Here is a 26,540-nt window from a genome sequence, read left to right as displayed (position 1 = left end):
TCCTTCTGGAGCATTTGTCCCAATATATCTAAGTTTGTCCTACTGGGAGGGTTTATTTGGATACCCAGGGAAAGGATGAAAGGCTCTGGGGCAGAGATAAGGTGGAGAAGCTGCCGGTTATCCTCCATGCAGGGGCTGCTCTCCAATCAGAGCTGGAATGAGACAGAGGCAAACCAAACTGATAGATATTGCATTCTCCACAGAAGGAGGGAGAATGTCTGCAGCTGACCTGGCCCTCCCAGGCCGTGGCTCTGTACCTGGGCTCCTCATGCCCGTTCCCATCTCTGTTGTGACCTCAGCAGGCAGACTGAGGGTTGTTGAACTGTACTTGGTTCTACTTTTTTTTTTTCCTAGCTGCACCCAGACTACCTCCCTGAGGAGAAGATCCAGGAGAAGGTTCGTGACATCGAGAAGCAGCTGGACGAGCTGGAGTTGAAAGGAGTGGATCTGGAGAAGCATCTGCGTGCCTGTGAGGGAGGTAAGGGAGACCTGGAGCCAGCTCTGCTGTGGTGGGAGGTGTGGGGCTCATGTCCTACCCCTGGGCACTCTTGGCTCCATTTTTAGGAGCTCAGGTGAAACACCAGGTTGCCAGAGATACATGTACACAAAGATAAAGCCCAGGGAATTTTGAACCTTCTCTGGCTGTTTTGTAACATATTTTTTGAGCAATGTCTTGTGTTAACTTGGTTGAGGATCAGGGAGTTTTGGGAGTCCTGTAGCAGACTATCCATAAGCAGCTTCCTTGAATCCACAGGGAGTGACCTGCATCCCTTGCACCCAGGAGCTCCAGAGATCACCTGTTTTTACTTGAGGTTTCCTGGGGCTTACATGAGTCATCCTAGGCTCTCCCTCAAGAGATTGTGTGTTTGAGCAAGGGGGGCTGAACTGATACAGCTTCTTGTGCTTTGTCTCCTCTGTAGATGAGTCTGAGGATGCCCTTATGGTGGATTGGTTCAAACTGATCCATGAGAAGCAGCTGCTGCTCAGACAGGAATCAGAGCTGATGTACAAGTGAGTACAAACAGGAATTCACCTGTCTGCTTGTGCAGTTCCTGTGAGCAGTGAAGGAGAGGGAGTGTGGCAGCCCCAAAAAATGGTGTGCCAGTTGGTGGGATGAGAAGGATCTAGAGTGTCTCTGGGAGAACTGCCAGCATCATGATGTATTACAGCTGGTGGGCCTTTGAGCACCCAGGCTCTGTGAAGAGCTTGTGAGGAGGGAAACTTCAGAAATGTGATGGAAGATTTCCCCTGACCCACCAGGCCATACCCAGGTCATGGGCAACACAGAGATGAGTTTTTAACATGACAGGAGAAGGACCCAACCCTGGGGTATGGCAGGGCAGTAACTCATCACTTCTGTCATTCCTTCCAGGATGAAGCAGCAGAACCTGGAGGAGCAGCAGTGGAATATTGAGATGGAGCTGCGAAGCCTCATGAGCAAACCAGGTAAGGACTGGTCACGCTGGGAGTCCTGCTGGCCCCAGGAGCCTCCACTTTGTGTGCCAGCTCTGGGATGCCCTTGAGATGTGAAGGCACTGCCAGGGACTGCAGGTGTGGTGTCCCCTGTCACTCCCTGTGACATCCAGCTCACCTCTGCTCTGTGAGGGGATGTGGGATGTGCCCCTGAGTGTGAGGACAGTAAAATTAGCCTTGCTGGAGCAGGGTGGGGGCAGGAGCCACAGTAGGGAGTACTGCCTGTAGCTGTGAGATGGGCTTCCCTTGTCTTGTGCAGAGGAGCTGAAGACACCCAGGGAGAAGGAGCGGGAGAAGGAGCTGCTGGAGTCCTACCTGAACACAGTCAATGATCGGAATAATATTGTGGATTGCCTGGATGAGGACAGGATCAGGTGAGGGTGCTCAGATGGTGGGAAATGAGCAGCACTGCTGTATTCCACTGCTGGCCAGGCTAGAGGGGTGGATGAGTGGCTGTAGCCTGACTTCTGCTCCATGAGATGTGGGTGGTCACTTGTCATCAACCATCTTGTCCTCAGTGCTGCTGTCTTTGCATCCTTGGCAGCTGTTGGAAAGAGATCAGGACCACAGCCCTGTTCTCTCTCAAGCTAAAGCTGCTGTGAGAACAGGGCTATGAAAATGTGTGGAATGCAGGGAAGAGAGGGAGAGGCTGAAGATGGGGAGGCTGGAGGCAGCATGGGAGATGCAGGAGGAATCTGGGAATGTGAAGTCAGGAATGTGCTTGTCTGCTGCAGCAAGTGAAAGAACAACTGTAGCCAAGAACTGGATCTTTCCCAAGTTCAAGGGAAGACTGCTGTGTCAAGTAGCTGGATTTGTGCTTCCTGATGCTGAGAACAGCCTCCATTTCTTGACCTCAGAGCACTTGGATTCTGGTACTGCCCAGGACAAGGTGGTGATGGCTGTGTGCTTGTCCCTGATGGCAGTGAGCACCTCAGTAGCACCCCAGGCTACTGTGTCTCAACTTCATTCACCTCCTGGGGTGTGGTGGTGTCTCACCACTCCATGAACTCTGTGATTCATCAGCCAGCTGGGAGAAGGGCTGGAAATCCCCACACAGGCCCTTGCTTTCAAGGGAATCAGATGGAATTTGCTAATGTCTAAGACTCTTAACTGTTGGGGTTTTTTCCTGCAGCTTTCTCAGGATATGCTGTGGCAGTGTGTCATTTCTTACTGTGGAATAAGAGCAGTATTTGCATGGACTTCGGTGTCTACCAGCTTGTAATGAACACTGCAGAGTTTTCTAATACCTTGCTGCTGTTCCATTACAGAGAGAAGGAGGAAGACCAGATGTTGGCAGACATGATACAGAGGCTGGGTAAGGGCCCTTTCTTCTCTTACAGAGCAGCACTAGGGCTCACTGGGGCTGTAGGTCTCAACCTGCTTTGTGTCTGCTCCCTCTCCTGCAGATGGATCACTTGAGAGCCAGGAGCCAGAGAGGAAGAAGAACAAGTTCCGCTTGTCCAAAATATGGAAGCAGAAAAAACAAGAGTAAAGCTCAGGAGCTTGATGTTCCTTTTCCCAGTCGCCCAGGGAGACCCATCAAAGGTGTGGTCCTTCCTCAGTGCTGCTTTCTTGGAGCTGTGCAGGACTGTGAGAGGCCCCAAGAGACCTATCAAAGGTGTGGTCCTTCCTCAGTGCTGCTTTCCTGGAGCTCCTGGACTGTGAGAGGCTCCCCTGCTCCCTGATGTGGCAGACTGCAGGTTTGCTGACCAAAGGGACAGTGTCAGTCCCCTCTGGCCCTGCTGTGGGGCCCAAGGCTTTGCCAGCACATGGACTTCTAAGACTGTTTTCCTTCTTTAGCTCTGGGTCAGAGCTGGTTCAGCCTTGTTGGCGGCTCAGGAAAGCAGAGCTCAGTTTGCCCACCCAGTTCTTGGGTCAGTACAGTCCTGAATGCAGGAGCATGGCACCCCATGGTGTCCCATGCACCAGGGCTGCACCCAGGACCCTGCACTGGGCTGTGGAAGGGCCCTTGTCCCTCCCTTTCTCCCTCTCTGATTGTGCTGTGGCTCTTTGGCCAGGATCAGAGATGCAGAGAGGGAGATGCTGCAGGTCAAGAGGGGTTGATGGTTTCCCTCTTATCACACCAGTGCAAACTGGAGGCTCCATGTCTGGGGGGAGCAGAGAGCAGAACCATCTCTGTGTCTGTGGTTTGGGGTGTTCTCAACCCACAGCAGTTTCAGCAATAGTGATTTGTTTCCAGACCTCTTTTGGAATTTGCTATAGGCAAATTTTCCAAAGCATGAGAGGCTGCCCACTGCTTCATTCCCTCTGTGGGGGAGATTTGTAGCCTCCTTATTTCTCTGACTGCTCAGTGAAGCAGCGTTTTTTGTCTCTGGCCTATCCTGATAAGAATGGACAGAACTATTATTTTCATAACCTGGTGCTAACTGGGAGCACAAGGGAATTCATGCATGTTCTGCATGAGACCAGTATTTCAGTTCCTGAGCTCCATCCTTGGATAGCCAGTGCCCTCAAGCAGTGTTGTGGGTCACCTTGGTGAGACCAAGGAGTGTAGGAGCAGGTTCTGGGCTGTTGCAGGGAGCCTTTCCACTCTTCCCTCCTTCCTTTCCAGTGTCTGCAGCCAGACACCTGCCCTGGGTGCTCCCTCTCTTCCCAGGCAGCCTGGAGAGCAGGGATGGAGACAGCCATGGAGAGATCAGATTAATTCACGATGCCTCTGCTCTGTGTGGACCTCCTTCCTCCACGCCAGGTGCTCGAGGTTTCTCCAGGGGCTGCTGCCCAGGAGCAGGGCTTTGCTGGGGGAGGCTGGTCCCCTGTGCCGGTGGCAGAGCAGAGGCGATGCGTCCCTTTCCCACGAGGTGGCAGTGGGACTCTCCGGCCGGGCAGGGACGGTGCCCGAGGGGCTGCCCAGAGCCTGCAGGGGGACAGTGCATGTGTGAGTGCTGGGATACCCCGCACCTGCACACGCTTTTGCCCAATAAAGAATTACTGGAGCAAGTCTCAGCATCCCAGAGTGGTTTGGGGATATGGCTGTCCTGGTCACTGTGTGCCTGTGATGGAGCAATCCATGCCCAGAGCTGCACGTCCTGGGGGAGCAGTGGCACCAAGGGGTTTAACACTGACTTTGTTTAGGTGTTGAACTCACCCCTGCTCTCAGGTAAATGCAATTTCCCCCCTTGCTGCTTTAGCAGTGTGGGGTCCCAACCTGGCCAGCAGATATGGGAGAGACAAGAGGCAGAGCTTGTTCTGCCAGAGCTGGAGTGTGGCATTGGTGACCTGAGTGGCAGAACTATGGTGTCACCAGGTAAAAGGCTGACAGAGGCTCTGCCACCACACTCTGCTCCATGTTGGCCTGTTCTCACCCAGAGGGAAGACAAACTGGTTTGTGGGGACATGTTGACCCCAGGGCTGGCATCTGTGCCTTGACATCCTCATCTGCTTGTCCTTTCCTGGGGCTGTGTGTAAACATGAGGGGAGGGAGGAGGGCTCCTCTTCCAGACCTGGGCAGTAGCAGCAAATCCCCAGAACTAAACCTACCTTTGTGGGCTTCCAGCTGAGAGGAAAGGAGCTGAAACCATCTCTGCTGAAGGAGAGAAATACCTTTCCTGATGAGCTATCCTAGGCTGTCTTATTGCTGGGCTTTCATCTTTTCAGGCTCTGATTCTCCAGCCTCAAGAAGTTTAGTCTTCATGGATTTGGAGGATGGTGGCAGCATCATCCAAACTCATCCAATCCTTCCCTGTCCAGCCTTCACCCACCTTAAAAAGAGGCAGGAACTGGACCTCTGAAAAAATGTGATAATAAAGTGCTTAAACAACACCCTCAGGCCCCTTTGGTGGCAATGGCTGGACCTGCTGTAGGATTTGCTTTTGTGAGAAGGCCAGGCTGCTGCCAGACAGCAACTACATGCTAGCTACATGCTCCAAGAACAGGTTTTGAAGGGAAAACTGCTCCTTCTCCCATCTGAATTCTGTTTGAGATGGTAGCCATGGTCTAGGGGATATGAGGTTCACCTGGAAATGCTGTGTGTGTTCAGGTTTTAGTGGTCTCTAGGTAGAAAAGCACTGAGAGTGGGAGAGGATACAGAGCCCAGCCTGCCTCACCATGCTGCTGGTGTGAGGCTGACTGCAAGACTAACCTCAGTTATTTCTACACCAAAGACAGGAGGGTAAATAGTGACCCAAACACAGCCAGCTCAGAGTCCCAAACTCCTGTATGTATTGATGGAATGCTGTCTGGCTGTGGCCAGGATACACCAAAGCCAAGCTCTGTACAGCCTGTCCCACAGCTCCTGCACACCCTGACAAGTGCTGATGGTGACCATGAGAACGACCCAGCTTGTTCTTCCTTCCTCTGCCTTGAATTTGGGACTCACAGGATTTGCAATTCCACCATTCTCCTAATCCAGTGCTTGAAAGGAGCCCTAGAAGAAAGAGCTAAGCTGTTGGCTGAGGTGGAGAAAGGGAATGGCTTTTCTCCAGCTGGCTGCTTTTAGCTGAGCTGATTCCCCTGCCTGACCCCTGTTTGCTCCCCTGGCACAAGCAGCTTTGCTCACCCTGTGGAAGTGCTCCAGAAGGCAAAGCAGGAGGATTTGGCCTCTGGACTGAGCAGGAAGGGAGGTGTTGGGAAACCAGCTCTCGACTGCCTCTCCACAGTGGTCACTCCTGAGTAATTAGGCAATCCAGGCACCCTCCTATAACCGAACAGGAATCAAATTCCTCTCCCTTCTCCATGAGAAAGGGCTGTTTGTGCTCAGCTCCAGCCCCAGCAGACGCTGAGCCCCGAGGTCAGGCTGGCAGGGGGTTGACAGATACATTGCTGTGTGCATGTGGGTGTCTGCATTTCGGTGATGACTGAGAGCTTAATTACTCTTCTAGGTCAGCTGCTCCACTTCCAAAATGATTTTAAGGGGGCTGAGCTTCCTGCTCATTTCCTGATGGCCTCCAGTCAGGTTTGTGGCCTCCCCAGCTCCTGGATACCTGGAGTGCCTCCACTGCTTTCTTTGTAGCTGGAGAGGAGTGTGGGGGCTGCACAGGGCCTGGGGCTGCACCCCTGAGCCTCTGCCATGTAGGGGGCTCTTGGGGATCCTTCTGCAGGTTTGGGGTGGTGGGGAAGCTGCTGTTGGTTCTGTCACTTCCAGACTCACAGATGAAGCTGTGATTAGGCTCTGTGTGTGTGTGTGTGTGTGTGTGTGTGTGTGTGTATGTCTCTCTCTTCTGCTGTTTTCTTTAATTACAATCTCCGAGGTAATTTCTGACGCATCATTAACAGTTCTGAGTAAACAAGGGGAATTCTCCAAATTATTTGCCATGAGCACAAAGGGAAATCGACTTTCATCGTCTCCCTCTTCATCCAAGTAAGAAGCTGATCTGAGCATGGGGAATGAACAGAGTGTTGTGGCTGCCCTCTGATGCTTTGAGTCTATTTGAGACAGAGCAGCAACACATCCAGCTTTTCCAGCTGACTGAGGCCAATTCTGCCCACAGCTTTTTGTTCCCACTGCTGAGCAAAGTGGCTGCAGCTCCTCACCATTGCAACTGCACATGCAAAGTGCTTCTTGCCCATGAGAGCTTTGAGTGCTTTCAGTGTTCACTCATTTCCAGTTGGATGAATCGGAACATGAGCTGCTCAGGAGATGGGACAGTCCAAAAGCATCCTCAAGGCTGAGTCTCAGCCTGGAAGGTAATACCCTGGTTGGGTTGAAGGGTGATATTTGAGACCAGCGTGGATTTAATGGGGGAAAGGAGCACTGATACAGATAGAGTGCAGAGTTGGGAAGGGAAAGAAGGAGCACTGACACAGAGGAGCCTGGAGCCCAGGAAACTAGGTGTGGTCCAAAGCAAGAACTCACAGGGATGGTGTGCCCTGTGAGAGCCACAAGTACTGCTGGCAGCTGGGGCAGGAGGAGGTGGCTGGAGAGGACTGCTTAGCTGGGAGTCCATGGGAGAGCATTCCAGCCCAATGCAGAGCTCAAGGGAAAGGAGCCTCGTTGGAGGGGTGGCACGTGGAGCTCAGAGGAGGCATTGCCTCCCTGGGAGCATCCCTACCCCTGCCCTGCTCTGACAGCCCCTTCACCCAGGCTCCAGCATGGAGGAAAAGCATCTGCACAGCAGCCGAGGGAGCGAAGATGATTTATATTCATGCTGCAGCTCTGCCAGCCGTGACTCTGTTATCTGCCATGCATGAATATTATTTGAATACGGAGTTTGTCGTGACTATTCTTCCGCGTGAAACGGGGGATTTGCTGTGGGATGGGAGCCCTCCCTCTGGCTGTCAGTCAGGAGGGGTTTCCTTTTCCTGTCTCGTTGGAAGCCGCGTCCCCAGCAAGGTGAGACAGTGGACACTTTTTCTCTTGTTAATATCCATGTCTAATCTCCTCTCAGAGGGGCCCTTTGTCCTAGACTGTAGCCAAGATGAGTAATTCAGGGATAGATGAGACGCTATAATTGGTTTGTGACAAATTAAAACATTTTTCCTTCGGAGCTGAGAGCAGGACTGTGGTCTGGAGCTGTCAAGCGTCACAGGGGAGGGCGATTTTCGGAGTAAGCGCATTGCAAATTGGCTCCAGATATGCCTTGGAGTCTGAAATTAAACTCCAGCTGGTGACTCTTCTCAGTTGGGGTTTTATTTTAGGGGGGACAAAGGGAACATGTGTGTGGAGGGACAGCCTGATCGATACAGAGAACGTGACTGCTTTTTACATCCTGCTGTGAGCTGGGAACCGGAATGAGCCATGGTGGGGATGCTGGGGAGCACCCAGAGGCTGGGATTGAGCAGGCCAAGCACCAGGGCTCACCACTGCCTGTGTTTCCTTCACACTTCTCTCAGTGGTTCCTCCATCACATCCCAGAAAGCAAGAACTATGATGGAAAGCTGCAGATCACACCAGCTCCTGTCTTGGCCACAAGTGGGTGCCTCTTTAGGAGATGCAGGTTGGTCCTTGCCCTGTAATAATTGTTCTACTGAGCCAAAAAGAGTTCCTCACCTCCACCAGAGAGCAGAGGGGTAGCTAAAATTCAGGAGCACAGAGATGATCAGGACAGACTGTTTGATGAAATACTTGGTTTGAGCCTAAAATGTTTATAAGCTGGTCTAGGGCAAAGGGGTGGAGGTGGGAGGAAAAGGATTTCCTGATGCAACTGCTCAGCTCATCTGTGTGGAGAGAGCCACAGCAGCAGCATCTCCACCTCACAGTGAAGATGGGTGGAGAATGAAGGAATGCTTGGAAAGGACGTGGGTCTGTAAAGGAAGTTTAAAGACTCAAGGGGAATCACCCTGTGGGCTGGTTTGTGTGTAAATGGTGGTGGGGAAGAAAGCCTCAAGATCCTGTATCTGATACAGAAGAAAAGGGAGGCCCAAAGAAGGAGTGCTGTGACTTTTCCAGGAAGGCTGTGTCTCAGAGTGAAGGAAACAGTCTGGAAGAAACAGTCATGGTTATGAAAACAGAGCAAGTGCAAAGGCTGTTAGTGAGCTGGAAAAGTCCAGACCCTGGAGGTGCTGGTGAAAGGAGGAGGTCTGGGCATCTCTGAGACATGAGGAGTGAAGCAAGCAGGCCACAGTGGCAGGGTGATGGTGACAGGGAGTTGGGGGGCTTGGAAGGAAAGATCAGAGGATCTGCTTTAGCAATGGAAAGTGCATAGATGCAGCAAATCCTGAAAGGCAGGATCAGATGGTGAGCTGTGACTGGTGTCACTGGCATTAAGACGTTAGCTAATCCGGTTTAAGGGGATAAGCCCAAGAAAAACTGTGGAGACCTAAATTGGAGCTTGTCACTCTCCCATGGAAAGCAGAAGTGTGGAGGAGGAGGAGGAGGATTTGCTGAAGGAGCCCCTGGATGGTTGGTCAGAAGGAGAGGGTGAATGGAGGATGGCTGTGAAGATGAAGGGCCAGGAGGTATCTGGTGGGAAGGAACAGGAAGGACAGGAGTCACCAAAAGTAGAGAAACCCAGGAGCCTTCAGGTGTGTACAGTCTCTATTAATAACTGCCCTGAAGCCCATCCTGGTGGTGAAGCTGGCAAGGTAGCAGGGAATCTGCAGAAACCCAGTGATTTTGGTCTGGGGAGCTTAAACGATGCATATCAAAGCCAGGATGTAAATTGCATAAGTGTGATGTAGGTCTGGCACTAAAGTGATAAGAGTCATATCAAGGGAATAACTTAATTAACTGGTCTTGATCAAAGAACTATATGAATTCAATAGCCCAGTTTTCAGTGCTAAATGATGAAGTTTAGAAAAACTGTACTTGACACAATTATCAATTTTCCTGTCCGAGGAGCTTTGAAGTGCCTTTAAGAAGGGACAGTCTATTGTTCTGTTTAGGACAACTTTCGTCTTCCTTTCAATGATCAGGAAGCAGAGAGGCTCTCTCTCCTTTTCAAGTGCTCATTTGAAATGGTCTGAAGCATAATAAACACTGGATGTCAAGGGGAATGGTACTGTGGATTTCACAAATTAATTGTTTCAGATGATGTAAATCGAGAACAAAGAGCTGCCCTTTCCCTGCCATCCAGAAAAAAGAAAATAAAGCAAAAAACAATCAAACAAAAAAACCACCAAAAGAAAAGAAAAAAAAAACCAAAAAACCAGCTACAAAGTATCTTTATTTCCCTATAGCTTTCACTTTGCTCAGATTTTTGGATGGTAAGTGGTCCCATTTAACTTCCATCAGTCCTTCTATCAGTCCTGATAGGTCCTTCCTTCCAGTCTCTCTGACAGACCATGCTGTTCAAACAAGATGCTGGGTATAGGGAATGAGTCAGGCTGTAGAAAGGCTTCTGGAAGTCTTTGAAATACTGAATGCCATGTCTGTCTATCCAATTTGGATGTGTCTGTATGTACCAGTGTTGGTGTCTATCTCACGAGTTGTGTTCCTGTGCTGAGTGACACTTTGGGCCAAAGAGAGAGGGAAGTGTCTGGCCAAGATGAACCAGTGTGGTCCAGATTCAGGTGCTTTGTCCTGCTGAGCATCCTCCTAGTGATGGGTTCCTCAGCTGCTGCCTCACACAGGTGCTGCACTTGGGTTTGCACCTGGGTTAATCTGCACTTCACAGTTATTTTGAGGGAGATGGGGTGTGGGCAGCTCTGCACCTGTATCATTGCATGTGCCCTCCTTCATTTGCTGGTGTTTTCTCTCCCCTCCCTCCAGCCCATCTGGTGTCCTGGAGACTCACCCTTTTTGTTTAGGTGTAGTGCAGGAGATGGGTCTTTTCTCTGCTGTTACCTTGGCAGACCTCAACCAGGGATTCCTGAGAGGCATCTGCACATTTTGGATGTGCCTTCTGGAAAAGGGTGTCTAAACCTTGTCAGGACAGTGGTGGGAGTAAAGCCCTACTGCTTCCAGCCACTTTACCTGTGAACAGACTTCCCTGCCCTTCTCCATTCTCTGGCATTGTGTCCTTCCCACTGGTGAATATCTCATTCCCAAGGCAGGGAAAACTGGGAATGTGTCTTGTCTGTCCAGTGCAGTGTGAGGCTGCTGTGAAAAGCTGAGAAGCCTCAGAAAGTCCCTTGGGAAATCGAGGATTAATTCAATTTCTTAACTACTCCAGGACTTCCCTCTGCAGAACACAGATGGACTCTGAAATGAGGTGGCTCCTCCTCCTGAGCAGAGGGAGGGAATGATTTCCAAAGCAAGCCCAAATTCCTCTTGCTTGGGTGTTCCCCAGAATAAGACGAGCAGTGGGATGATTCCCTCTCCGAGCCACACCGCTGGTTTTTCTCCAGGAGATGGAAGGAAGCTGGGTGCTGGTAGCCAGGAGGCAGAGCTGCAGCTGGCCACGCCAGCTCCGAGCAGCGAGGGCAATTAGAGATCAGAAGAGCCGGGGTGGCTTCGTCACATTTCCCTGCTGCTGTTCTGGAGGTGATAATATAATTCATATCAGAAGAGTTAGTGGGCTGAAAATGAATTGGAGAAATCAATCCAGAGGGTATAAATGAATTAGCATGTAAATGAGGACACTTGCTCTACATAGTTTAATATTGCCTGCAGCTGTAAATAATTCCAGGGATGGAATCAAAAGCCGCAAACAACTTCATTTTTGTGCTCCTCCCCCGTCCGGGAGCACCTGCAGCTACGACCGACCCACCCTTGCAGAATCATCGCATTGCAAGGGAATTAAAGGAGATGAGATGTATAAACTTTTTTTTTTTTTCTCCCCTGATTGGCCATTATTTACAGGACTGCTGCTCCCGGTTCTGTGCATCAAGTCCCTGTTTGTGCATGCACATGGCAGTCTGAGTGGTGGGGAGGGGGAGGTGGGGAACCAGACCTCGTGCAGCACATCACGAGCTATCCTGGTCACCCTGTGTGTGTGAAATAGCAATTCCTCACCAAACAGCTGCAGAGTGAGAACTCTCCATTGGGGTGGAGGACTTAACCTTCCTGGGGTGCCTGAGGGTGGGAGAGGTGGGTGCTTGGAGAGCAGGAGCTGGCTGGGGTAGCACCTTGGTTCTTGGAGCTGTCTGGAGAGAAGGCATTTCCAAGGGATGGGGAAGCATTTGCACACTTCTGTACAGTCTGGAAAACTGGAAGAGGTGCAGAGCCAGGTCACCAGAGTGGGAATGGTGTTGGGAAGCCCCTTTATGAGACATGACTAAAGGAGCACATCTTATTTGGCCTAATGAAAGGAAGTCTGAGAGATGTGATTGCACAGGCAGATAAACACAAGAGAGGGAGAGGAGCTAGTTAAGCTAAAGGCCAATGCTGATACCAGAACATGCAGATACAAACTAGTCATGAATAAATTTCACAGGGAAATGAGATGGAAGTGTCTAAGCACCAGAGCAGAGACTATGGACGAGTGCTGGAGAGTCCACACAACCAGGCTGCTCTTGCACTGGCGTTTGACTGTAAAATAGGATTATAGGAGCAGGTCCCTCGAGATCAGACAACTACATTTTGTGATCTGGGAAGTTCTGCCTGTTGCCAAAAGCCCCTTTATTATTCTGGCAGGGGAAGGATGCAGATCTGAGGAAGGGCATATGTCTCGTTGAGTGACTCCAAGAACGGTTGTTGAGAGCTTTTGGAGTGGTGCTGATGACAGGAGGTTAAAGATGATCCTCAACAGTCTTTTATCAGTACTTCCCTCTTGTTTTTTGACACTGACAGATCACTGAGTTCCCTCTTTCATCAGGTTGGAGTTTCAGGTTCTGCACTAACTAGATCTCCCAGGTGGACTGGAAACACTGATTAAGATGGATAGAGTGAAAGCAAGTCCATTAAATTGTTAATAAAGAATATTACACACATACCTTAATCTGCAGCTAGCCTGACACTTTATAAAAGTACATTAGGATATAATCCAATTGAAGCCACAATATCGAGAACATCTTATCTCATCACAAATTGAAATTATATCATATTCCTCATTTCTTAAATTAAAAAGCTAAAACCTTTTAGTTTGCTCTCATATGCTTGTGTAAAACTTAATCAGTGGTTTTAACAACATTATTTTTCAATATGGGCCATTTCTGCTCTCATTTATTTACAAGAGAGAACTTCCTGGTAGAAGAAGTGATTCAATTTGCAGGAGGATACATCAAGCACTTAAGGATTTTGTAGGGATTGATTGATTATTTATCGTGTTATCTTGCCTGGAGACGTCTGATATGGCTGTGCTTTTGCTATCTCTCATTCCACCTAATGCTCTCCCTTTGCATCTCGCTCCCCTCCGGTGCCAAGGGCGCTGTTCTGCACACACGTGTCTGCCCGAGCACGTCGGGGGGAAAGGGGGTCAGGGGAGGCCAGGCTGGGGTTGTCCCTGCTGGGATGGAGATGCAGGACTGGGCAGATGGCAGAGATTCATTTTGCTGGGAGGTAGCACAGAGGGGAGAGAGGTGGAAGGGTGGTTTGAAGTTCTGCTGGGTTTGAGCCGCAGCACTGCTCAGCTGCGCTCCTCCGAGTGCTTCCTTGCAAGGGAAGGAGCTGGGACACAGAGAGGCTGGATGGTTTGCTGGAAGTGCTCCAGGAGCACAAAACAGCCCTGCAGGGCCATCAGCTCTGGTTGGTAGTGGTCACCTGCGGCCGTGCTTCCCAGGTAGCCATAGTCACCTTCAAGTTGCCCAGTGAGGCACTGGATGGTGTCCTGGCACATCCGTGGGACAGTGCTTCCCACTCAGCTGAGCTGTCCCACTGATGCAGTGGCAGTGGCTCCTCCAGGGATCTTTGCAAAAATATCCTTACACTTATGAGGAATCTGGTGACCTGATAAGGCCAGGATTGGGGTGCAGAGAGGAAGGGGCCACATTTTCATGCTTAGAGGAAGCCACTCTCACAGCAAAGGCTGATTATCTCCCATGGCTTCACTGTGGCAGAGGGGCTCATTAGCAATGACAATTAGCATGTCCTTCATGGAGGTGTCAACCCAAGGCCTAAGGGTGACATGCAGGGCCTCCATTTGAGGGAAGATGATCCTCAGGAACCCTGCAATAGAGCTGTGGCTTGAGCTTTGTCTTGAACTTTGGCCACTCTCTAGCACTGGAACATGAGTGGGAGAAGGAGGGATGTTATCAGTGGGAGCTCTTGGCCTCCCATCCCTGGTGGGGCATGGGATATAGCAAGAAAGAAAACTTTTTTGATTTTATGCAGGAAAATGATGACAGTAGAAACTCCAACCAAACCCTCAAGCATTTGGACTGTGGTTATCTGTATGGCAGGGGAGGAACTGGGAACAAGGACGTTTGAGGTTTGTTCTTTTCATTGCTGCAGATTTTGGCAAATTACTCTCCCTGCCATAGTTTTCCCTGAGCAGTTTGAGATCAGCTGGGTTTATTATTTTATGAGTATTGGAGTGCAGGAATTGCTGTCTTCTGGTGAAAATAAATACAAAAATCCTGAAGCACGACTCCAAAGAGAGATGAGCCTGCAAAAAAATCACCGTGCTGGAAAGGGAGTATGTTTGGTTTGTCTTATTTTTCTTTTGCTTTCTGGGATTTTAGGATTCCTGTTGCAGGGATTGCACCAAGATGACAAACTAGAGAGTTTTCAAAATGGAAACACAATCCCCTGACTCCAGGAGCTCAGACTTAAATATCAACAAATAACTCAGGATGCGGTGCAAGTGCTGATGGAGCAGCTGACTCGGCGAGCGTGGAGGTGAGCAGCTCCAGAGCCCCACAGAGCCCCAGAGTTCTGATTTGCTGAACCCAGTGGAATGAATTCCTATATTGGATGATCCATGTGCATGGGCCTCTGTGGGATCACGGCCAACATTTGTGAAGTGCTGTGAGATGCTTGGATGAAAGAGACCACAGAAGAGCAAAGTATTACTTTTTCATGATTGCTGCAATTGCTATCCTTGGGGCTGTCCAAATATTGTTGTTCCAAGTGAAAATATAAAATCATTTTGGCATGTTTCTGTTTTGCGTTGTGATAAATAGAAATGCAGGAGGGGGAAAAAAAAAATCTCCTAAGAATGAGAAGGAAAAGCAGCCCCTGTGCAATTTGTTACACATCTCATATGTCTCTGACTGCTAGCTGTAGAAATATTTAGAGGGAGTATTTAGCCAACCCAGTGCACAGCCTCTGGAGCCCTGGCTTCTGCTTTGGTCCATGCTTGGTTGAACCTTTGCAGCAGCTTTATGGTTTTTCTGCACAGCATTTCAGGAGAGGCTTTGATTCTGGAAGTTGCCAACTGCGCCGAGTGAGGCTAAGATGATTAATCAAATTATTTGAAGGGAGTTGGCCAGAACTGGGCAGTGACCAGTCTCTGTCCTAATCTCTGGATTGAGATGTCAAGCCAGCCTCCAGCTCAGAGCACTGAGCTCGCCAGGAGGCAGAGGGGGGGAAGAAATCTCGGGCAGCAAACAGCCTGGCAGGGCTGCCCATGGTGGGGAGGGCAAGGGGCCATCAGGGCCGTGGGCTGGTGCTGCCCAGGGGGCTGGGGGAGGCTGGGGGGCTTTGCATGTCAGGAAGGCTGGACAAAGCTTCTCTAGCTGTCATGGAACAGGAGCAAGGTGATGGTTGTGCCTTGTGCTGCCTTCCTCCCACCAGGCTGCAGGGAAGAAGGGGGAATGGTTGGGATGTGCAGAGCTCCTGGATGAGGATGAGGATGAGGATGAGGATGAGGATGAGGATGAGGATGAGGATGAGGATGAGGGCTTCTCTGCTCCCATGTCAGTTTAAGTTGTGGCTGAGCAGGATGGAGAAACAAGTGGCCTGGTGTGGAAGTGGCACAGACCAAGCCATTTTGAACTTGGTACCCATGCCAGGTGCTATGGGGAGCTGGGGCTTTTGTTGTAATCTTGCAGGAAATGGTGCAGGGTGGGATGGGGCTGGCAGAGAGCTCCAGGAGATGAGAAACGCAGTGGGAAGCAGGGACTTTGGCTCGGGGATGCGCTTTTCTCTTCAGGGACCAGCTGGGATTTTCACCCACCTGCTTTTCTGTTCAGCATTTGGTTTTATTCACAGCTAAAGATGAAGCCAAAGCACCTGAGAAGGAGAAGACACATGCTACAGCCCAGCCCAGGGCAGCTGGGGTGGGGTGAAAGAGAAAACCCACTCGCATGGGGACCAGGGACCCTCCTGTGCCCTCCTTTCCCTCCTGCTCTGGGCATTGCAGGCAGATGGGCTTTCCCCAGTGCCAGGGCCAGCCCTTGGCTCTGCAGCACAGGGAATTGCAGATCTCGCTCTCCTCTCCAGCTGGCTGGGCGGGCAGGGTCTCTGCCTGCTCGTGAGCCCCAAAGCGTCGGGATCCCCTTTGCTGCATGAGCTGACAGCACCTGAGGCGCTCCACGGACCACTGCCCTGAGCATCCTCCCTCTGCGCCCTCCCCGGAAAGCTAGAGGCTGATTTCCTACCCACCACTCAGCTGTTCATCTGCAAAAACCTCTTTGCATCCCTCCGCATCTCTTCCAGCCCCAGCCCCAGCCGCGCGTTCGCGGGACCCCGCTCGCCACTTGCGGACCCCGCTCGCCACCTGCGGGACCCCTCTCGCCACTCGCGGACCCCGCTCGCCACTCGCGGACCCCGCTCGCCACCTGCGGGACCCCTCTCGCCACTCGCGGACCCCGCTCGCCACTCGCGGACCCCGCTCGCCACTTGCGGGACCCCTCTCGCCACCTGCGGGACCCCGCTCGCCACTTGCGGACCCCGCTCGCCACTTGCGGGACCCCTCTCGCCACTCGCGGACCCCTCTCGCCACTCGCGGACCCCGCTCGCCACTCGCGGACCCCGCTCGCCACTTGCGGGACCCCTCTCGCCACCTGCGGGACCCCGCTCGCCACTTGCGGGACCCCGCTCGCCACTTGCAGGACCCCGCTCGCCACTTGCGGACCCCGCTCGCCACCTGCGGGACCCCGGGCCGGCCCCGCACGCTCCGCCGGGCACCCGCTGCCCACGGCACCGCCGTCACATGTGGCCATCAGCTGATGGCGAGGATGACTCAGCCGGCAGCTGTCGGGCCCCTAAAATAATGACAAAAACAATTAGCAGTCCAAGCAGTAGCCTCTCCTTAATTATCTCCTCCGAGTTTAATTAACTAGCTAAATTATCAGCAGTAATGTAGGCATTAATTATGTCAAATTACAGTGTAAAAATCACAAAGTGTGGAAAATGTCAATTCAGCTGTGCTCACCTGCCGGGCTGAGACAGTGCCGGTGACAGAGGCTCAGCCTGGCACCGGGGAAGGGCTGCTCCCCCTCCCCGGGGATCAGCATCCTGCCAGGCAGCCTCGGTGACACCGGGGGACACCAGCACCGATGCCGACAGCAGAGAGTGGCACTGTTTTAGTTGGGAGCCTGGATGGGTGCTGGAGTGGGGAGGGGGGAGCATTTTGGCTCTGGCAGAGGGAGGGGAAGGAGCGTGGCTCCCCAAACCAGATGGCTTGGATGCTGAATTATTAAATTATGAATATTAATACAAATCAGACACGGAAGAGGTAATAATTTTGCTGCCCTACAGAAATAATTAACATAATTTTGATAAATTACATGATAAGAGAATCTCAAAATTGAGGTAGATTTATCTTAATTAATATCTTGGACTTGCTCCGAAAGGTAAATTGTTCCACTGGGGACTAGGGAAGGGTGAGGAAGGAGCCCCTGGCTCTGTGAGCTGGACCTTTCCTGGGTTAGCATGGTGGGGAGGACAGGGCACTCCCCCAGGCTGCACCCTGGCTCAGAGTGTGCAGTGTCAGGGTTATTCCCACCCCCCCGGGGATACTGAGTGACTTATTTCAGGTTGTATGGGTTGGTCAGAGAGCAGAAGCCTGAGCTGGTGTCTCCAAGCTCCTTTGGACCCAGAGCCATCCTCCCCTGGGCTCTGCCAGGCACAGTGCTGGGCACTGGGGCCTGAGCCTGCAGGATAAATGGCTTCACCAAAAACTGCTGCACAAGGGTCCCTTGGCTTTGCTTCAGGTCCCTGCTTGGGCACAGGTGCCTTGCACCCCCTGTGCCTGTTCTGTTCATCCATCCTCATGGACACTCCAGGCAGGTAAGCAAGCACAGGGGTTTGCTTTTGGCTGGTGAGCTCCCACAAGCTGAACCCATGTTGGTGGGGCCATGCCATGCTGGGAGGGAATGTTCAGTTATTGAGTGATTTGCTTCACCATCACTCTTGTGGTGTTGCCACTGTCCTACGTGGTTTTCCTTTACCCTGCATGACTGCAGGTAAGTCCTTGTCCCTCTCTGAGTGTGTGTGTGATGATGGGCACTGCCCTTCTCTTTGACAAGCTGGGATTTTCCCCAGGTCTTTGTCTTGGTGCTGCTGCTCATCAGCTCTACCTGAAAAGGTGCAAATCTGACCAAAGAAGGATGTACAGACAGGGGGTGCAAAATTGCTTTCTGTGACATAAAATGTAGTAGTTAAATCTCAGTCATCCAGAGGGATGTAACCTTCCAGCAGTGACTTAGCCCCCAGAACATCCCCCAGGCACAGGTACAGGTGTGTGCATGGAGATCATCCATAGCTTGTGGCATCAAAGCAACAACTCGAATTACAGGGCTAATTGCAAAATTAAAGTCAATTATTCTTTACTATGACATTTTTGTAATGTCAGATCAGGCAATGTAGGAGAAGATGTTATCTGTAAGCCCATAATGTCTATTTTAAATGTCCAGAGTTCTGGCCCCACCTCAGTTCTTCCAGTAGCCTGGTTATGTTTCAAGTATGTGTCTGCTGCAAGGGCTTAGAGCTTGGTTACTTGATATATTTCTGACACGGGTGAGCAGGAGGAGAGTGAGGAGCAGACAGGAGAGGCTGTTCTCAGGAGGCTTCAATCTTGGTCTTGAGCTCGAGAGGTTTTTAGATTCACATCCATGCCTTTGCCAGCTTAATTGGCAAAAGCTTTAATTTTTCCGAAGGGTTAGAAATCTTGTTGATCTGTTCCCACTGGCAGGATTTAAAGCCTCAAACACTTTACTTTTTCAAAGAGCTGTACAAATGTTAACTAATACAGCCCCAGTTAAGCATAATCTCTAGATGGGGAAACAGAGTCACACACTGCATGACTGCCTGGATGGGGAGTTGCTGGGTCCTGGTCCCACACTTCATCCAGAAGGCACTGGCATCTCTTCCAAGCCTTCCCCACTCTGCCCGATCCCCTTGCCTTGCTGCTGTAAAACCAAGCTGTATTTAATTGTTTCTGGCTCTGCAGAAAGTAACAAAAAGGAAAAACCCAAAGCCACTGATTGCCACGATGCCAAGGCACGAGCTGGAAGCAGAGACTTCTGACCATGTGGCAGCACTGGTGCAGCCAGGTGAGACCAGGGATGGTGCCCAGGATAATAGGGGATGTTCCTGGGGCACAGTGAGCAGTGGGAACCAGTGTTGGGAATATCATTCATGGAAAATGCACAACAGGAGACCCTTTGCCCTGCTGGGGAATCCCAGCTATGGACTAACAGCCCTTGCTGTTATGGAGCATGTGAGCCAGCACCCCTCATGGTCACTCCAACACCCCTGCTGCTCCCACCCAGCTTGTGGGGGGGCAGAAGAGGGAGGTTTACCTTGGCTCCCCGTGGCTGGAGCTGTCAGCAGCCCCAGCAGCAGAGAGGGATGTGAATCCACGTGTGTGCACAGTGCTGGAAGTGCTGTTCCAACAAGGGCGCCCTGCTGAGGGACGCTGAGCGTGGCTCTGTGCCACCTGTGCCCTCGGCTGGGTCCTGCTGGGGCTGCAGCAGGGTCAGTCAGCTGCCTGGGCAGCCCCTCCTCACACTCAGGCTGCTTGGCACCCAGCTCCAGCACAGGGCAGGGCACCTTTGTGCTGCTGCCTTCACCCATCTGTGTGTTTTCCTCACTGAGCAGGTACAGCCCAGGCTCTGGTGCTGCAGGAATGCCCCATGTGCATCCCCAGGGCTCCTGCTGTGTGTAGATATATGCACACACACACACACACAGAGGGATGGCCTGGCACAAACACCCACTGCATCACACAGTTCAATTTGAGCCCAGCCTTAACCCCTTCACTGCTGCAGGAAGCAAATCCTGGGGCTCAGTGCAGTCAGGAATAGGGGACACACCTGGTGGTGCTTAAAGCCATGGAGATGGGAAGAATGTGGCTGGTTCTTGGGGGGACCAGGTTGTTCAGTTGTGGCCAAAGTAGGGGATGGAGAAAGGAAATTGAAGCCCAGTGTAATGTAAGGTACAAAGGAATGATTTTAGGAGGTCTGGGTGGAAGGAGGGTTGTACAGAGAGTGGGGTTGGAAGAACATTTCCTTTTAGGCACCAACCCTGAGCTGGAGAACGAGGATGTGGAAGGAGGGGAAACTGAGGCAAGGAAATAGATGGACACATTGAGAGGGGCAGCTGTTGGCATAACCACCCTGCTTCTGCCTGACAAGGACTTTTGCACGAGGAGAAGGAACCCAGGCTGAGACAGCAGGAGAGTGCAGGAGCCATCCCTACACATGCACATATGGGTGCAGGCAAGATGTTCCCACCTGGGAGAACACATCTGTGATGCAGAGCTGGTGGAAACCTCATCATTCCCCTCCTCCTGCAAACTCCCCTCTGCTGGGGCTGGATGGGGGGAGACTGGCACTGCTTCTGCCTTTTGTGGTTGCTGTTTCCACTTTGTTTCAGGTTTCTCCTCTGTTGGGACTTTGGGCCTTCCCGTTCCCCAGTAATTATATAATTACTTCACAACATGCTGCAGGAATAGTCAGGGAGACTGCTACAGCTAGCACAACAATGGTGACAAGTAAAACATTAATTTCTGGAGTTCTTTTAATTAATTCATCAGGAATCGTGCTGTGCGGGATGATTACGTTAAAGTGTTTAATTACAAATTTATATGTAATGATGCACTTTAATTACTTTGGACTGGTACAATATTATTGGGCCCTTTTCCCAAGATTCCTGGCACTGGGTTTGGGCTGCACATAAGCAGTGCCATGGATGCTTGTGCCTCTAAATTATTTACATGGCATGGGAGAAATCCTCTCCTGATTGATGAGAGCAAATTTTTCCCTTAGCTGAACGGGAGCAAGGGCCTTGGGGAATCCAGAGAAGGAAGGTCAGTGTGGCGTGTGTGTGTCAGGCAGAACATCAGGGCATTTTTCCTTGGAAGAATCAAGGTTAATCTGGTGGAAACTGAAGTGATAGAGAGCCAGGCACGATAAATATTTATCAAAGGGACCGGTGTCAGGATTCTGGTTCAGCCATGCAGACATGTCCTGGTGGATCTCACGAAGCAGCACGAGGTGCTGCTGCAAGCAGCCCTTGCCAAGCACCTTGGGTGTTCCTCCAGCTCCCCTCCTTTTGCTTGTCCCCCTTGCCTTTGTCTTGCCTGTCTTTGTGTGCATATGTGTGTGTGTGTGTGCATGCACGCTCATTTTCTTTCCCTTTAGGCTCCCATTTCCCCCTCATCCTGTCTCTATTTGCCTCCATGCACGGGGAGCATCTGTCATTCTTCTTTCTCCTTTGTCAGCATCCTCCCAGGCTAGACAGACCCCAGAGAGATGGCCACGCTTAGAGAGGCCTGGGAGCTAAAGGGCTTCAAGTAAGTTTGGGGTCAGTCTGTCTTTAAGCTGCTCTACATGCAAAATAGCCAGTTGTGTTGTACATATATATATATATATATATATATATAATTTAGGTATAGTAGATATATCTGTGCTACACAAAGTAGTCTGCAGGATAGGCAGTGCCTTGCTGTTTAGGGTTCACAGCTTCTGGCAAAAATTGAGTTTTATTTGCATTTGGGGATCAGGACCTGGCAAGGAAGAAGTCAGACCATTTCCTTCTCAAGAGCAAGGGAAGGAGAGGTCAGCTTTGGGTTTGTATTGATGGGTCCTGGCAGGTGCACTGGTGAGGTTTGGTGTAGTGTTGCTGACACTTGTCTTGCAGTGGGTTTGTGTCAGTGCAATTGCAACCAGAATTTGCTGGCAAATAGCAGCAAATGGACCCTGTGAGATGCTCTGCTCCACGGCAGCCGTGACTTTGCATGCTTATTTTCTGTGCAGTTGCACAGATGATGCACAGCTTTGCCCAGGACCACAGGGTCCCGGGGTCCAAGCCACTTAGCTGTGTTCTCTGGCTTTGAACACACACAAAAGAAGTCACTTGCAGGTGCTGATGTCACCCTGCCACTTTCTGTAGGTGCAAGTTGCTTTTAGGGGTGTGCCAGTTTTTGGTGGGACTGGCTAGGAAGATATGAGAATTTTCATGTGAGTTAGAAGAGGTGCCTGGACAGAGGCAGGTGAGGATTGCCCTCATCATTGCCAGCATCCTTTGCCTGCTCTCTGGAGCACCCGGGCTCAGGGGCTGTTGGCTGCAGTGAGGCCATTCACAAGCATGAGCAAGTTGGAAAGAATCCCTCTGGGAGCCAAAATACACATCACCCTGCTGACTCACTGCTGCTGCTGTAGCTGAGGAGGTGGGGGAAAACCCTTTTCCCCAGAGATGACAGGATGTTTGCAAGCACAGCTTATTCCAGAAAGTTTTGCCTCCTGCATTTCCCCCCACGATGGGCAGGCAGGAATGGCCCCTCACTACACATGGAAGGGAGGGAAGCACTTCTCCCTGCAGCCTTCCTGTGCCCTTTTCCTCTGCAAATGTGTTTGTCAGTTGTGGGAACATTTTGGCAGAGAGCTGGGAGCGCTGGACAGCTCAGTGAGAGCAGGAGCAGGTATTGGCAGGCCAGAGCTGGCCCCAGAGTTTGGCATTGCACATGTGAGGTCATGCCACCTCTTTCCTGCCAGTCCTCAGTGGGAAGGGATTTGGGGGTGATGGCAGGAGCAGGGTGGGATTCAGGGAGCTGTGATCAAGGTAAAGGCAAAATGTGTGAGCGTCATGGAAAGCAAACCAAAGGTACTCAGGTTTATCCTAAAGTCCTGGAGTGGGGCATATCCTGCACAGATTTGTAGCAGCCATGGACTCTGCCATCATGGGCTTTGTTAGAATGCCAGGCAGGCTTCAGGTTTTTTGTTGGTGTTTTGGTTTTGGGGTTTTTTTTTTTGTTTTGTTTTGTTTTTTGTTTGTTTGTTTGTTTGTTTTTTTAATTCCCTTTGACCTTACTCTAGACACCCAGAAATGGTTTTAGTGCTGGTACTCAGGGAGGAGGAGATGGGGTACTGCACACATAGCCACCTCTCCCAGGTGTGCTGTGCCAGTCCGAGGCACAGGGCAGCTTTCCAGGGCAGACCCACCAGCAGAGAGACTCATTTTGCCGTAAATAATTCCTATTTGTGGCTCTTGTCCTGCCCGCACCGAGCGGGTTCAGGTGCTGGAAGCAGAGGCTGCTGCCCCGCTGTGATGTGCAGGAGCCCCAAGGAGGGGCCAGCTCCCCATCGCCTGCTGCTGGAGGGACTTGGCCGCTCCTGTGGGGACAGGAGATGATGCCCGAGCTGCTGTAACACACTGGGGGCTCCCAAAGGCTCCGCTTCCAACGGGGCCGGGACGCAAAGCATCCCCGCGGAGCGCCCGCTCCCTTCTCGCTGTCCCCAGCGGCGCCGAGCGCGGCTGGCACGGGCTGGCACCGGGCTGGCACCGGGCTGGCACTGCCGGGCGAGGCTCCCCGCGCCTGCCAGGGCCAGATGGTGCTGGCGAGCGGCGCCAGGTCCCGGCTGAGCGCTGCCAAAGCCGCGCAGATGCTGCGCCCGGCACCGCCCGGCACGGAGAGGAGGAGCGCACCTGGGAGGAGCCCGGCGGATAGAGAGGGGAGCAGAACCCCGAAACCGAGTGATGAGTAGAGCGAAGGTGCAGGGAGATGCGGCCGTGCCCGGTGAGATGGGGAGCAGCGGGAGAGAGCTGGGACAGGATCCCCTTCCACACAGACCCGGGGCTGAGCAGCACCCAGGGGATGGCTGGGACAGGACCCCATCCCCACCAGGATCCCCACACAGACCCCATCCCCACCAGGATCCCCACAGATCCCATCCCCACCAGGATCCCCACACAGATCCCATCCCCACCAGGATCCCCACAGATCCCATCCCCACCAGGATCCCCACACAGATCCCATCCCCACCAGGATCCCCACAGACCCCATCCCCACCAGGATCCCCACAGATCCCATCCCCACCAGGATCCCCACACAGATCCCATCCCCACCAGGATCCCCACACACACCCCATCCCCACCAGGATCCCACACAGATCCCATCCCCACCAGGATCCCCACACACACCCCATCCCCACCAGGATCCCCACACAGATCCCATCCCCACCAGGATCCCCACATAGATCCCATTCCCACCAGGATCCCCACACAGATCCCATCCCCACCAGGATCCCCACACAGATCCCATCCCCACCAGGATCCCCACACAGATCCCATCCCCACCAGGATCCCCACAGATCCCATCCCCACCAGGATCCCCACACAGATCCCATTCCCACCAGGATCCCCACACAGATCCCATCCCCACCAGGATCCCCACACACACCCCATTCCCACCAGGATCCCCACAGATCCCATCCCCACCAGGATCCCCACATAGATCCCATCCCCACCAGGATCCCCACACAGATCCCATCCCCACCAGGATCCCCACACAGACCCCATCCCCACCAGGATCCCCACAGATCCCATCCCCACCAGGATCCCCACACAGATCCCATTCCCACCAGGATCCACACACAGATCCCATCCCCACCAGGATCCACACAGACCCCATCCCCACCAGGATCCCCACAGATCCCATCCCCACCAGAATCCCCATTTCCCTTTGCACCGACCCACCCCAGCCCCAGCAAAAGGTTCTGGAAAACTGCTGCAGGATATTTAACTTCTTCTCAGGAGCAAGCCCCAAATTGTGCTCACACAATTGATGGGAGAATATAGTTTCTGCCTGTTTTGAATGTACTTTGGTAAACTGTACTCACTCGGGGCTGGGTCTATAATTTATTGAAAAGAAGCAGACTGGAAACCAGCTTCATACTGTGAGTAATTTCTAGCATCATGTAATCTATCAACACGAGACAGGGCACTTTGTTTCTCTGAAAAATTATTTTTATACTTGGCTTAGTAACAACAACAATTATTATTATTAATATTAATAACTACTTGTGTAAGGCCTTTCATGCATGGTTTAGGAAGTGTTTTGCACACGGGTCAGCAGGTGCTGGCAGCATCTCATGGGAAGGGAAACTGAGGCACAGATTTGGCCACTGCTTCACTCAGGCTCACCCTGGTGTGCAGCATCCTCACTCCCAAAATGCAGCTTGGACCACTGGGTGCCTTTTGTGTATTTAAAAAATATTTGAGGGTTTTGTGATGAAGGAGCTGAGGAAATAATTTGCTTTAAAATTTAGGTCTAACTAGGTTCAAAAAATTATTAAGAGCAGGCCAGAAAGAAATAGCCCCTGCCACATCCTGGTGGCTGGAGCTCATCCCCTGGGAGAGTGCAGAAACAAGCACAACATCTCAGCTCACAAATAGTGACTCAAATGTTCCCTTCACTTAGCATTAATGCAGGAAATGTTAGCAGCCTTAGATTTCCCCCAGGCTGGCTCCCTGGTGTCTGTCCTGAGCACAAGGACATCTGGCTGGATGTGAAGCTCAGGACCCTTCCCCAGGGCAGTGGTGCCAGGGCTGAGGTCTGTGGGATGCCCATCCCTCACTGCCAAGCTCTCCAGCCTGGCTTGGTAAATAACAGGGTGACACTTTGCAGGGACCTCCCCAGTCTCTCTTTCCAGAGTGGAAAAATGACATTTCTGGGTAGAGAGCAGCGAAGAGCTGCTGCTGCAAATGCTCTGGGGATGGGGATGGGTAGAGAGCCCCAGCTCAGCTCCAGGGGTGGACAGATGTGAATTGGGACACTTCATCTTCACCCTCTCTTGTCCTCTCTGCTGCTTAGGCCACCTCCAAACTAAACATGGTTGGTCTGGAACCAAGTGAACTTAGAGAGGGAAACTACTCCAGGTGACAAATGCATTCTTTTGTGGAAATGGTGTAAACTTTCTATGCATACATCACTCAAGACACTGTTTTATCAGTGATGAGAGAGCTCTTCAGCTGAACTTTATCCCTGTCTCTTTCCACTACTTGCTTTGTAGCAAGAATAATAATATTTAACATTTATAGAACACTTTACATCTTCAAATTCCATTTGCAGGTTTTAACTAATGAAGGCCTGGCTTGCTCCTGTGAGGTGGAGGGCTATGACAATGTTATCTTCTGCATCCTCAGGTGGAAAATTCAAGGCAGGAGAGGAGGTTGCGCAGGATCAGCACCCCTCAGTGCCTCTCTGGGGTCACCATCTCTGGGTTTACTTACAAAATCTCCTCTAGTAAAAAAAGGGGGTAAAAAATACTAGAAAAAAATAATTTCTTAACTCCCATTAGGAATTTCAGCTTTCTTTCGGCATTTTTCCCTTTATTTCTTTAATACAATGAAAAAACATTTGGAGCAGAGACATGTTCCTTAATCCTGTGCAGTGGTAATATAATCTTCATTTGTTCAGAGCCATTCAACGTGAATCATCCCTGAGCACTGTAGCTGATGTGCAAGCAGTGCACAGCAATAAATCCACCCACCACCTCAGTGTAGGTGCTGCCATATAAACACAGTAAGACAGCCCAGGGACAGGGGGACAACACCAGTTCCTACACACAGGAGCATGTTGGGCAGAAGCCTTTTCATGAAGTGGCCATTTCTGCTCAGTTTGCTAAGTTAGATTTTTAGGATTTACTGTGCAGGTACGTGAGCCCGGACACAGATTGCCTGT

The 26,540-nt window shown here is 51.5% G+C and overlaps 1 protein-coding gene across 5 annotated transcripts in view; it reads left to right on the top strand.

The window, feature by feature from the left end:
- Positions 1-14,785, top strand: part of MICALL2 (MICAL like 2) — a 35,248-nt gene extending 20,463 nt beyond the window's left edge. For 2 of the 5 annotated variants that reach the window (XM_056503408.1, XM_056503409.1), the window contains 6 exons: positions 355-478; positions 921-1,011; positions 1,373-1,446; positions 1,733-1,847; positions 2,742-2,788; positions 2,880-14,785. In XM_056503408.1, the coding sequence (XP_056359383.1) occupies positions 355-478; positions 921-1,011; positions 1,373-1,446; positions 1,733-1,847; positions 2,742-2,788; positions 2,880-2,965 (537 nt within the window). In that variant the 3' untranslated portion in view covers positions 2,966-14,785. The remainder of the gene's footprint in view (positions 1-354; positions 479-920; positions 1,012-1,372; positions 1,447-1,732; positions 1,848-2,741; positions 2,789-2,879) is intronic. The other 3 variants (XR_008841609.1, XR_008841608.1, XR_008841607.1) reach the window with 3 other exon arrangements.
- Positions 14,786-26,540: the final 11,755 nt, after the last annotated feature.

The sequence above is a fragment of the Oenanthe melanoleuca genome, chromosome 14, assembly GCF_029582105.1.
Source record: "Oenanthe melanoleuca isolate GR-GAL-2019-014 chromosome 14, OMel1.0, whole genome shotgun sequence".
NCBI classification, from domain to species: Eukaryota; Metazoa; Chordata; class Aves; order Passeriformes; family Muscicapidae; genus Oenanthe; species Oenanthe melanoleuca.
Note: the sequence above shows the minus strand (reverse complement) of the source record. Positions and strands in the feature narration are given on the sequence as shown.